This window comes from Aspergillus pseudoviridinutans (genome assembly GCF_018340605.1).
Source record: "Aspergillus pseudoviridinutans IFM 55266 DNA, scaffold_8, whole genome shotgun sequence".
Lineage (NCBI taxonomy): Eukaryota > Fungi > Ascomycota > Eurotiomycetes > Eurotiales > Aspergillaceae > Aspergillus > Aspergillus pseudoviridinutans.
This window is the reverse complement of record NW_025091288.1, coordinates 100,428-112,567: the sequence shown is the minus strand read 5'-3', so window position 1 is coordinate 112,567 and position 12,140 is coordinate 100,428. Positions and strand designations below refer to the sequence as shown.

Sequence of the window (12,140 nt, the reverse complement as noted above, 5' to 3'; positions counted from 1 at the left end):
TTGCTACCCCTTTTGGTCTTTCTTTGCAATATGTTGTTACAAGACCCTAATCACCGTGAGGAACTAGACGACGATGTCGAGAATGCTTTCTCGAACATCAATGGAACTGTGCGACAATCTTCGCAGTTTGCCAATGTGTCCAGCATCGACGTTCCCTTGACACATCTGCCCGTCTTGACCCTCAGATCCAAAACGGCCAACTCCCGCACMGGACTGGCAAAATCCCTCCCTTACGCATCACCTGATGCGCCAAGATCGACCATCGAAGAGCAGAATGTACTCATCAAGACCTGGGCGATACTGCTACACCAATATGCGGCGTCTGATAGGGTCGCATTTGCCATTATCGGTAAAGCCGGCCCCTCGGGGCACTCAAGTGGACGAGCCTCCACACAGGTTGTGGTCTCACACTGGTCCACGACCCCGACAGCTTTTGCCCAAAGCAGCGGGCCCCAGTTAGAGTTTGTCACATTTGATCCTTCACAACACGGCAGTAGGGTCAATACTGCCCTTGACTTCACTGCCATATATCACTCCAACAATGACTTCAGCTATGTTCTCCACTGGTCAGAAGAAGGTGCCAGAGATCTGCGCCTCTACACTCAGCAGTCGTCGGTGCCTACCAAGTTTGCATCTGCCTTGTGGACTACACTTCTGGAAATCAATACCAGAGTCAGGACTGCAGATCCTCTACTTTACAAGCGTCCGATCAGCAAAGCAGATCAGAGAGCCATCAGCTCATTTATTACCGCACCGCTTTTTGAAGAAAGAAAGTGTTTGCACCACCTCTTCCTCGAGTCAGCTCGAGCTACTCCTCAAGCGCCTGCTGTGCAGGGGTGGGATGGATCTTTCACCTACGCTGAACTAGACCAGCTTTCCAACAACGTTGCGAGCCAGCTCCTGCGTCGAGGTGTGCGCAAGGGTCAGTACGTCCCGTTTTCATTTGAAAAGAGCGTGTGGATGGTTGTCGCAATTATCGGGATTCTCAGGGCTGGGGGAGTGGTCGCCTCGATTGATCCTTCCCAACCTCAGTCCCGGGCCCGGGAAATTATCCAAGAGACAGGGGCAACGGTGATTGTAGCTTCCAATGCTCAAGCTTCGATCTTTGCAGATCTCGTCGACACCGTTGTACCCATCTCGGCGGACTCCGTGCACTACGCGGTGGACGATACCGGCTTACATATATCGTTGCCTCAAGTTCAACCCGCGGACCCTGCCGTGATAATCTTTACGTCGGGATCAACCGGCAAGCCCAAGGGAATTGTCATCCAGCACKGTGCGGCCGCTACCCGAATGGTGGCCGAGGGCAGAGCTTTCCAGTACCATGGTGCGAGAACCTTACAGTTCGCCGCCTCCACATGGGACATCTTCATGACGGATATCTTCACTACCCTGGCGTTCAACGGCTGCGTTTGCATTCCGAGTGAAGAAGATCGCAGATTTAACCTTTCCAAGTTTTGTGCCGAATATGACGTGTCACTGGCACTTATCACTCCGTCACTGGCAAACCTCCTGGAACCTACTAGATTCCCAGCCCTCAAGACACTGATATTCGGCGGAGAAGCACTCAAAGAGGAGGTGATCCGAAAGTGGGAAGCAATCGATGGCATCTCACTTCATCAAGGCTACGGGCCAGCAGAGACCGGGCCCTGTGTCGCTACGCGTTTGGCCGAACGGCCGGAAATTCTGGGCTATGCGCTCGATAATTCAATCTGCATCCTCGTTGATCCCAGTGACCCGAACCAACTGGTCCCACTTGGAGCCGTAGGTGAGCTCGTCGTCGGAGGGCCCAGCTTGCTTCGGGAATACATCAACGACCCCAGCAAGACTGACGCCGCAGTGATTGAGAACCCTTCTTGGGCATACGGCCTAATGGCTCCTGTGCGGCGATTTTATCGGACGGGTGATCTTCTCCGATACAGTGTCGACACCCTGGATGGTCGGCTAGAATTCGTTGGTCGCACTGACGATCAAGTCAAGTATCACGGCCAGCGCATCGAACTGGGAGAGATTGAGCACCACTTGAGCCGGCTCCCCGGTGTAGAATCATGCGTCGTTGTCCTTATCAGAACAGGGTTTTTCAAAGACAGGCTGGTAGCTGTGGTGCAAGCTGGAAAGTCCAGCGGCGGCAACAGTTACGGCAAACAGCTCTCAATACGATATGATCAGAACATCACGGTCACTCATATGAGAAGCTTCCTGTCGTCACGATTACCAGAATTCATGATTCCAAATGAGTTGCTGGTGGTCCATGAACTACCACACAACAGCTCCATGAAACTTGACAGGGGTCGGGTCACCAAGTGGATCTCCGACATGCAGAGCCGACCTTCGGAGGCAATCGCGAATCCGCATACTCTGAGCAATGAGTTGCTGGCTCATGAATCGACGGCTAGGACAATTGCTCGCGAGTACGCCAAGATTGTCGCGGGCGACAATATGACTCGTCGCCGAGAGTACGAAGGGCGCGATTTCAACCTGCAGGAAGGCGGCATCGACTCGATCCAGATCATGTCGCTGTCGATGTTCCTTACCCAACATTTTGGGTTCCAAGTCCCCATGACAGATATTCTCAGCTCGAGGGCCACCGTACGATCAATTGCTTCGGTGATTGATGCGAACAAGAGCCACGATCTGGGAATAGGTGAGGGGCAGCCGCTGAGTATGCGGGATAAAATCCGCATTCCACCAAGATCCGATATGCCGGCCCCCAACCAACATTCTCTGGAAATAAATAGCAGCAGCGTTTTTCTCACGGGAGCTTCTGGCTTCCTTGGCATTGAGATGCTACGGCAATTGTTGGCTCGACCAAGCACGCACGTCTATGCGTTGGTCCGGGGATCATCGGAGAGCCAAGCTCGAGAACGTGTCGTACAAAAGGCAATCTCGGCTGGCTGGTGGCAGGATGCATATCGTACCAGACTCCACGTTTGGCACGGTGATCTAACGCTTCCACAGCTTGGGCTAAGTCACTCTCAATGGCAAATGCTGCAGGGCCAAACGTCTCCGAGCATTGACGCGATCATCCACAACGGCGCTAAGGTGCATTACAGTCAGGATTATGAAACACTGAAGAAAACCAACGTCTCGCCAACGGTCGAGCTGCTGAAAGCGGTACATAATCGCGAAGAACCCCTGCGTAGCTTTGTCTTTGTATCGGGAGGGCAGCAGCTTAGCTTCGACGACAGCGACGACGAGAAAAATGCGACGAAGTCGCTAAAGGGATCCGGCTACGCACGATCAAAGGCCGTTTCTGAACAGATTGTCCGTAGATTCGCCAATCAAAAAGGCTCCAAGGCTCGGCATGTTCGAATCGTGAAACCAGGGTTCATCATCGGCGACTCTGAGCGAGGCCTTGCAAATCAATCCGATTTTATCTGGAGATTGATCGCTGCGTGTGTAGAAATGGGATTCTACAACGAGGACGAAGTGGACAGCTGGCTCTTTATCTCTGACATCACCCGAGTAGCGCAAATGATTCTGCACAGCGTGTTTGAAGAAGACGCTAAACCCGTCACAAAGGTACTGGATGGACTGAGATTCAAGACTTTGTGGGCCCTTCTCCAACAGAAATTCGGATTTGAACTTCAACCCCTCCGTCGGCAGCAATGGCTCGCACGCCTCCAACAATCAGTTGCCCAAAAGAAAGAAAAACACGTGCTGTTTCCGCTGCTCTACCTGCTAGAGGCTAGTGATGAGCCAATTGGGGTGTTTCACGGACCTTTGGACCCAAGTGCCGGAGTTCAAGCGGCGCTGGAAGCAAACATCACATATCTGATCAACTCGCGGTTTCTGATCCCAGCGGACTCGGTGCTGACTCCGACAACATCGGAAGCGAGTACTGCGCCCGTGATGGATGTCATTGATGTTCAAAGCTTGAGAGAGCAGTTTCCGGCCTTGCACCACGGCGTCGTAGCTTTCAACAATGCTGCGGGAACTGTGTTACATCGGGACGCTGCTGAGAGCACACACCGATACATGACCTCATTTCCTTATGAGCTGGGTCGTGATGATCCAGCGAGTGCCGCGAAAACGCAGCGACTTCAAGATAGATTCGCCGAGCTCGCAGCATTCATGAATGCCGACCCCGATGAAATAGGTGAGTACTTCCGTAGATCACGCCACAGACGAAGGTCTTTTTTTTCCCGTTGGAGGTGCCAATCAACTAATCCTGACAGCTTTTGGCCAATCTACTACCTTCCTACTTCGCTCCCTCGGCCAGGCACTAAAGCCTTTGCTCAATTCGGATTGTGAGATCATCGTTTCCGTTCTTTGTCACGAAGCCAGCGCGGCGGCGTGGCTTGCCCTCGCTAAGGACCTGGGAATCGCCATCAAATGGTGGGCCCCACCACCCGGCGACGACCCAGTTCTGTCACTCGACACATTGAGGCCATTGTTGACGCCCAAGACCCGGCTGGTAGCCTGCAACCACGTCTCCAACGTGGTGGGTACCATCCATCCAATCCGCCAAGTGGCGGACCTTGTTCATAGGATTCCCGGGGCGGTCATCGTTGTGGACGGAGTGGCATGGGCCCCGCACCGACCCATTGACGTCAAGGCCCTGGATGTGGACTTCTACTGCTTCAGCTGGTACAAGGTCTTTGGACCCCATGTCGCACAACTGTACGGCCGCCGTAGCGCTCAGAAACGCGCTCTTGTGGGCATCAGCCACTTCTTCCTCGGCGAGATGCCGGGTCTGGACTGGCGTTTGCGTCTCGGTGCTAACTCCTTCGAGCTTGAAGAAGCCCTGGTGCCGATCACCCAATACCTGAAACGGGTGGGCTGGGACAACATCATTGCCCAAGAGACGGTGCTCCAGGACGTTTTCTTGGCGTATCTCCGACGCCGGCCCCAGGTGTTTCGCATCTTCGGCGAGAAGTCATCTGACCCTAGGAAGCGCGTGCCGGTGATTACATTTGAGGTGATTGGACACTCGTCTACATTGGTGACCAACAAGGTCAATCAGAGGGGGCGATTCCGCGTTGTGTCTGGAAATTGCTGGGCTCCAAGACCAACGCATGACGTGCTGGGACTGGGCGCTGAAGGTCTCATCCGGGTTAGTTTCGTGCATTATAACACTGTTGCGGAAGTACAGGAGTTTTGCGTGGAGCTTGATTCAGTTCTGGAGACTTTGAAAGCTGGAAAATAGTATTCAGATGGAATACACACGCTCTCCAAAGTACCATTCCCTCGTGCTTGCCAAACGTCGAAGCGAATGGTGAAAACTTCTAATTCTGTGCACCTAATAAGAGTATATACTGATATAATTTACAACTTACGCATTTGGGTGATCGTTTGACCTTGCGTATAGATTTCTCTCCTACAACAGGATATGCCGCCGGAGATGCCAAAGCCCAACCCTTGATATCGTACGATTGGATAGCTTCAGAGGGGGGTTGTCTTCATAGCACATAAAATTATGTCAAAGGTCACTAGATAAGAAGAACCGTACCTTCATCGCTATTTCATTTGCACGCAAGATACTAATGGTTCGTAAATTAGTAATGGTAAAGCGGTTTCCAACGATAATCTTCCATGTATGCAAGTCCCGGTATTTCATACCGTTGGCTGTCTATTGCACCATCACCACTACCGTAAGATGAGTACCTTTTACACTACTTCTGATTATTTCGTTCTCTTTCCAAGTACCAACCTCTGCATGGAACTAACCGGGCCGACTATTCGGAGTCGGCTCGGTCAGCGCTGACAGTCGGCCCGAATGCGCCACAGAGTGTCCGTATTGGTCCATTAGCACCAGCAGGAGGAGCCGCTTATAGTGAGAAGAGAGTCGCTATCGAACACATGGTACCCTAATTTCTCGAACCATAGAACTTCACGGCGTCTAGCGAATCTGCTTTCAAGCCCACGTGACCATGGCCAATGCAAGTGATTATGTTGAAGTCTTGATCATCGGCGCCGGGCCAGCAGGGTCTGTGTTGCGATCTACCCTCTTTTTTCTCTTTCCAACAACTGCTAGGCGAGGAAGAGTAGGCTAACGGATGCACAAAAGGCTTACCACAGCGAACTCCTTCAACGGCAGCAAACGTCGTGTGCGATTAATCGACTGGAAGCCGGGGCCGCTCGAGACCGGTCGAGCGGACGGCCTGAAAAGCATCTCGATCGAGGTGTTGGACTCCTTCGGTATTGGCGACACAGTACTCAACGATTGCCAGCCCTGCGAAGAAATCGTGCTGTGGAACCCGGGCAAGGATGGGGTGATTACACGGACGATGACCATCCCAGATAAGGTGGAGGAGCTGGGTAAGGCGCGAGAGGTGACCCTGGATCAAGGTATGAACCATGATTCTTGAAGGCAACCAAGCCACCGGCTGACTCCCTTTTCCAGGACAAATTGAGCGCGTCATGGTGGAAAACCTCTACAAACACAAAACCGTCGAAGTCAGTTGGAACACCCAACCCGTCAGCTTGCAAATCGATCCCTTGACGAAAGACGAGCCCGAGGCATATCCTCTCACCATCACGGTACAGAACAGGGAAACCCACGTCCAAGAGACGATACGTGCGAAATATGTGGTTGGAGCGGACGGTGCGCATAGCTGGTTGCGCAAGTATCTCAATATCGGATTCTCTGGAGATTTGACAGACTCCACCTGGGGTGAGTGATGGATCGTTCCACCGACACCGTTGGAGTTTGATCACTGATGAGGGTCTGGGTCTGGCTAGGGGTGATGAATCTGGTGCCCAAGACCGACTTCCCAGATATTCGCAAAGTGTTTGTAGTCCATTCCAGCATGGGAACCGTCATGGGAGTCCCGCGCGAAGACAAACTCGTCCGCTTATACATCAGCATGGACGGAGGAAGTCGCCACACATCCATCGATGCCAAGAACGTCACGGCAGAGATTCTTCTCAAGGCCACTCGAGCCATCCTGGCACCTTACACCTTCGACGCTGCGCGGATCACATGGTGGTCGGCCTACTGCGTCGGGCAGCGGGTGGCCGACGAATTCGCCCGTCATGACCGGATCTTCTTGGCCGGCGATGCAGTCCACACCCACTCCCCCAAGGCAGGTCAGGGGATGAATACTAGCATTCAAGACGGATACAATATTGGCTGGAAGCTGCGGTATTGTCTGGAGCAAAAGGCGAGCAGGGCCCTGCTCTCGACATACCAGACCGAGCGTCGGCCCATCGCGCAGGCGCTCATTGACTTCGACCGAAAGTACCTGAAGTCATTTACCCGAAGGGATATCACCCACCACGAGTTCCTCGAAGCATATCTCGCCGGGCAGAGATTCACTACGGGGATTCAGATCCAGTATTCGCGGTCGCTCATCGTGAAAACAAAGCAATTTCTCACGCCGTCTCATCCTCGAGCCACAAACCTGGCACCGGGAAAACGTCTACCAGATTTCCAGATGGTCAATCAATCCGACGCGGTGCCTATCCAAGCATACCATCGGTTCACCAGTGACGGCCGTTTCCGCCTGCTTGTTTTCCCGGGCGACATTTCCCAAGAAATTGCGCTCAGCCGCTTCAATCTCCTGGGAGATTGGCTCACCTCACATCTTCCGCAAAGTTCTGGTCTGGAGATAATCACAATCCATGGAGCCAGGCGCGCCGATGTCGAATTGATGGATCTTCATCCAGCCTTCCGGCCGTGGAGCGACGAAGATGGGTGGAATTACTGGGCTGTGTATGCCGATGATGAGAGCTACCATAAGGGTCACGGGCATGTGTATGAGCGCTGTGGACTCAGCAAGGAGGACGGCGCTTTAGTTCTATTGAGGCCGGATGGATATATCAGTCTCATTGCCTCTTTCGAAGAAACTCATGAATTGATAGACTTCTTCGATGGACTCAAGCCAACGTCGAGAACTGTGCCGGAGCGGTGGGCGAACTTGTAAGATTGCACTAAAAAGAAACAGAATCAGTGTTTCTTCAAAGAAATACACACCAGAGGTCGGAGTCACCGGCAAAGATACTTTAGAGTACTTAAGGCTCCTGGTTTTCCCTGAATAGTGTTCATATTCGTTTTATGTCTCAATCGATATCTAACCTTCTGTTTTTCTCGACAAATTCTTTGTACATACAAAAATCGTGAAGTGGCAGAGCAGTTATATATGCAGGAGACCCTTACTGCTGTTAGAGCTGATCAATTCAAGTCTTCATCCTAATGGCGGGTTTAAGCGATCTACGCCTGACAACCCGACGCATTTATATCTACCTGTCTTGCTTCTAAACCATCCCTTCCTTTTCTTTGCAATTCGTTCAAAGTGAGTTGCAATGCAAAGCCAAACTTTGAAAATTTTTCAGTTGTTCCTGAATGCGATTGAGTGAGACCGTACCCTTGGTCGGCATGCACGGAGGCGTGCACCAAAAGTGTTGACCCACGCTAGTAAGCTTGGCTGTATCCTTCTGACGCAGCCACTTAGTAATTTATATGGCAACGCGTCTACTTAGGAAGAATATTTGTTTACATTCTAGTATTCAACTCTTTGATACTATCCAAACTCACTATTTTCATCAAATCTATTGCCTACCATGCCTAAGAACGGTTATCATCTAATTAAAATGTGCATTCAGATACTGGGGCTTATATCCTTGGGGGTAGAAGCTAAAGATATCACTACTAAGCCAGAGGTTCCTATTTAATCTATCTAGAATAGAGTTGCATAACCGAACCGGTAAAATCAAATCCAAGCCTCACCGAACTCGCAGCGGTGAGGTTCAGTTCCTAGATTCCAAACTTGCACCTGGTTAGGGGCAGGTCAGGGTCGGATCCAGGGGGGCATCAGTTAAACTATTAAAAACCATTTTGCTTAGTAATCACTAATTTCTTAGATTCTCTAGAAATATTAATATCACTAGATAGCCTAGTATCTAGTCTATCTAAATATGAAATATCAATTCAAAATATCTAGTGGTTGGTGAGATATAAGGGAATAATCATTTCTGTCAGGGGTTGGTATGAAAGTGGTGATGGTTTTTATATGAATATCAACCTTCGATAATCAATTGAATCTAAGGATAATTTTAACCACTACCCATTCAACCCTATAGATATTGAATCGATATTTTAGAATTAGATTAGTATAATAATAATTACCATATATTCATATAAAAATAATAATTTTAAATAAGTATGCTAGATAGGCCCTAGGTATAGGCCTAAGATAGGAGAAATTGAATTCTAAAAACTATTGAAATTTTAGATATTGCCTAGCCCTACCGCCCACCTAGATAGGCTAATGACTGCCTATCTAGGCCTAGTGGCGGATTTTGCGGTTAAACTTGAACCAAATCAGAACGGATCAGGTTTGGATCCAATTTCTAGAATTTCAACTCAAAATCGCAGCGGTTCGGTGCCAACTGGTTTTGAACTCGCCCGAACTTGTTAGAGTTGCATTTAGTCTGAGTTCAGGTGAGTCCAACCCCAGTTGGAACCGAACTGCTGCGATTTCAGGTTTAAATTTTAGAAATTAGAACCTACCCTGACCTGGTGCAATTCAATGTGAGTTCCACTACAAAATCCGCGATAGGCCTAGATAGGCAGTCACTACTGAACCATATCACTGAGAAAGATAGAGATCTGAAAGTGCTACTCATGCTAGKGCTGCAGGATGACTTACTGTGCATAGAGTATCTACACCTAATTGTATTTATTTACTTAATAACTCTTCTATTCTGTTTTCATTTAATTCTTGTGAAACATTTGTGCATGAGAGAGAGGGAGAGAGGGGTAGTCTCTGAGACTGAACCAGAGAAATGAAAAAAAAGCCTCTATGCTACAGAATATTTAGGATGAACTTAAGCTTTTTCCAATAGCAAGTAACATCCGGCCGGTCCGCGGACCCCGAGCGTTAAACTGGAGCGAGTCCAGCACAGATGTTGGAGCTACGCTTTCTCCCTGCTGATATCGGGGTCCGGAAGGAGTTTAGTTTACCACGATTCCTTGGTCTAGGACCCTGCTCCGATAGTTTTTTTGTTCCTCACAGACTTAACCTAATTTCTTTTTCTCCGCCGTCCGTCAACACCTCACCTCATGGCTATTTCCATAATCGAGGATCCGGAGAACCCGTCTCTGGATCATGAATCTGACTACCCAGACGGTGGTTGGCGTGCATGGAGTGTGGTTCTGGGCTCCTGGTGTGCTATGGTGCCATCATTTGGGTTGTTAAACACCATTGGGGTGCTCGAAGCGTGGTTGGCAAATGATCAATTAAATGACTACTCAAAGGCGTCAGTCGGTTGGATTTTCAGTTTATATTCATTTTTCCTTTACTTTGGAAGCGTTCAAGTTGGTATGTAGGCTCTCATCCCTTGATTACCATGCATGTATGGGCCAGCTGATGATTGCAGGGCCCGCCTTTGACGCCTATGGGCTAAAACCCTTGCTTATACCTGGATGCATAGGGCTCATAGGCTCTATCATGATATTAAGTGTGGCAAAAGGTATGGTCCACTCTACCTCCGACTCAATCAAGCCTAACTGCATTCTCACTGCTCCCTAGAGTACTATCAATTCATGCTTGGATTCAGTGTTCTTGGCGGCATCTCCTCATCTATGGTCTTCACCCCTAGCGTCGCTTGTCTTACTCACTGGTTCCTGCGACGTCGTGCGCTAGCMACCGGCATTGCCGCAACCGCTGGTGGATTCGGTGGCATAATCTTCCCTATCGTTATCTACAATCTTGCTGAAACCGTCGGATTCCCCTGGGCCATCCGTATCTTGGGCTTCATCTGCTGCGTATTCTGCATTCTCTGCATCCTCCTCCTCAAAACACGGCTTTCACTATCTACCAATGCGAACAACAATGGGAAGATCAACCTTCGTGCCCTGCGCGAAATGCCCTTCACTTTCCTCACCATCGCCATTATATTTATTGACTTCGCCCTTCTTATTCCCCTTACCTACCTCCCATCCTACGCAGAAGCAAACGGTCTGCCCCCTTCCCTCTCCTACCAACTCGCCTCCATCCTTAATGCGGCTTCCATCTTTGGTCGCGCGGTCCCAGGCTATTTCGCCGACCGTTTCGGTCGCTTCAACGTCATGATCATAACTACCTTCGTCTGCGCTCTGTTCACACTCACAATATGGATGCCCGCTGCGTCCAATAATGCCGCCATCATCGCATACGCCATCGTATTTGGCTTCTGGAGTGGCTCAGCCATCAGTTTGGCCCCTGTCTGTGTCGCCCAAATCTCAGAGACTGCCGAGTATGGCCGTCGTTATGGGACTGTATACTCCTTCGTCAGCGTGGGTGCGCTCGTTGCCATCCCCATCGCTGGCGAGATCCTCTCAGCCAACAGCACGCCCTATCATGAAGAATATCTCGGATTAGTTGGGTTCTGTGGCGGGGTATACTTTCTCGCGGGGGTGTTTTTCACCCTGTCCAGATGGAAGTGTACCGGCTCCCTAGTTGGGGTATTCTAAAACGTACAGACTGACTTGATATAGTTTGGTGTGCTCCCATGTAGCGGTTTAATTGGAACTCGGGTAGGGGATACATTCATTCGTCTAATCAGTTACTTTTCTTGTCAGATTACGCATGCTGCACAGCGGTGCCCTAAAACAATGGAAGGAAGTGAAAGGTTCTAGCCTTCGTCCAAAAGGCCTTGCCAAGCATAGCTCTCTCTTCAAGAGCCACTACCCGAATCCCTCACCAGACTCCTGCCAGGCATTCTCTTCACGCTCTCTTTGCTCTGCGTCCTCTCTGCTTTCAGGACGGGCACAACGCCAGCACTTGTAGTGGAATCTCACATGCTGTCACCCGCCTTCATCTTGAACAGCGAGCCCAAACTGTCATTGCCTGTCTCATCACATTGCCAGGAAGCCACCTAATACATACTACAGTAACAAGGTCAAAATTATGAAATATATATAAGAGGCCTGAATCTTGGTTCCGTCTAGCAAAACTACGGATTCCTTTAACTATCCCCAAGCTAGCAGTATTTGCAGTCGATCGACAGAGAATCTGCCTATAACGACTTGCGCTTCCCATCGGGAATGCCCTTGCCAGAGTACTTTTCCAAAAAGTGGCCCAAATTACTCTCGAAGTGGAGCGGCCGAACAGGCACCTGAATACTGATATCAGGGCTGCATGCTGAAGAACAAGCGCCGGCCCTCCTTAATAGATCAGAATACAGCTGAAGGTGCATAGGAAATGGACCCTGTG

The 12,140-nt window shown here is 50.1% G+C and overlaps 3 protein-coding genes across 3 annotated transcripts; all 3 read left to right on the top strand.

Moving 5' to 3' along the window:
• Positions 1-30: 30 nt before the first annotated feature.
• On the top strand, positions 31-5,149 carry fmpE (nonribosomal peptide synthetase-like enzyme fsqF; the record flags this gene model as incomplete). The annotated part of the gene is made up of 2 exons (XM_043305975.1): positions 31-4,099; positions 4,179-5,149. The coding sequence occupies 2 exons, from the start codon at positions 31-33 to the stop codon at positions 5,147-5,149; spliced, it is 5,040 nt and encodes a 1,679-aa protein (XP_043161910.1).
• Positions 5,150-5,873: 724 nt separating this feature from the next.
• On the top strand, positions 5,874-7,868 carry fmpF (phenol 2-monooxygenase fsqG; the record flags this gene model as incomplete). The annotated part of the gene is made up of 4 exons (XM_043305974.1): positions 5,874-5,929; positions 6,011-6,291; positions 6,347-6,616; positions 6,685-7,868. The coding sequence occupies 4 exons, from the start codon at positions 5,874-5,876 to the stop codon at positions 7,866-7,868; spliced, it is 1,791 nt and encodes a 596-aa protein (XP_043161909.1).
• Positions 7,869-10,006: 2,138 nt separating this feature from the next.
• Positions 10,007-11,398, top strand: Asppvi_010127 (uncharacterized protein; the record flags this gene model as incomplete). Its single annotated transcript, XM_043305973.1, has 3 exons — positions 10,007-10,265; positions 10,324-10,416; positions 10,476-11,398. The coding sequence occupies 3 exons, from the start codon at positions 10,007-10,009 to the stop codon at positions 11,396-11,398; spliced, it is 1,275 nt and encodes a 424-aa protein (XP_043161908.1).
• Between the last annotated feature and the right edge of the window lie 742 nt (positions 11,399-12,140).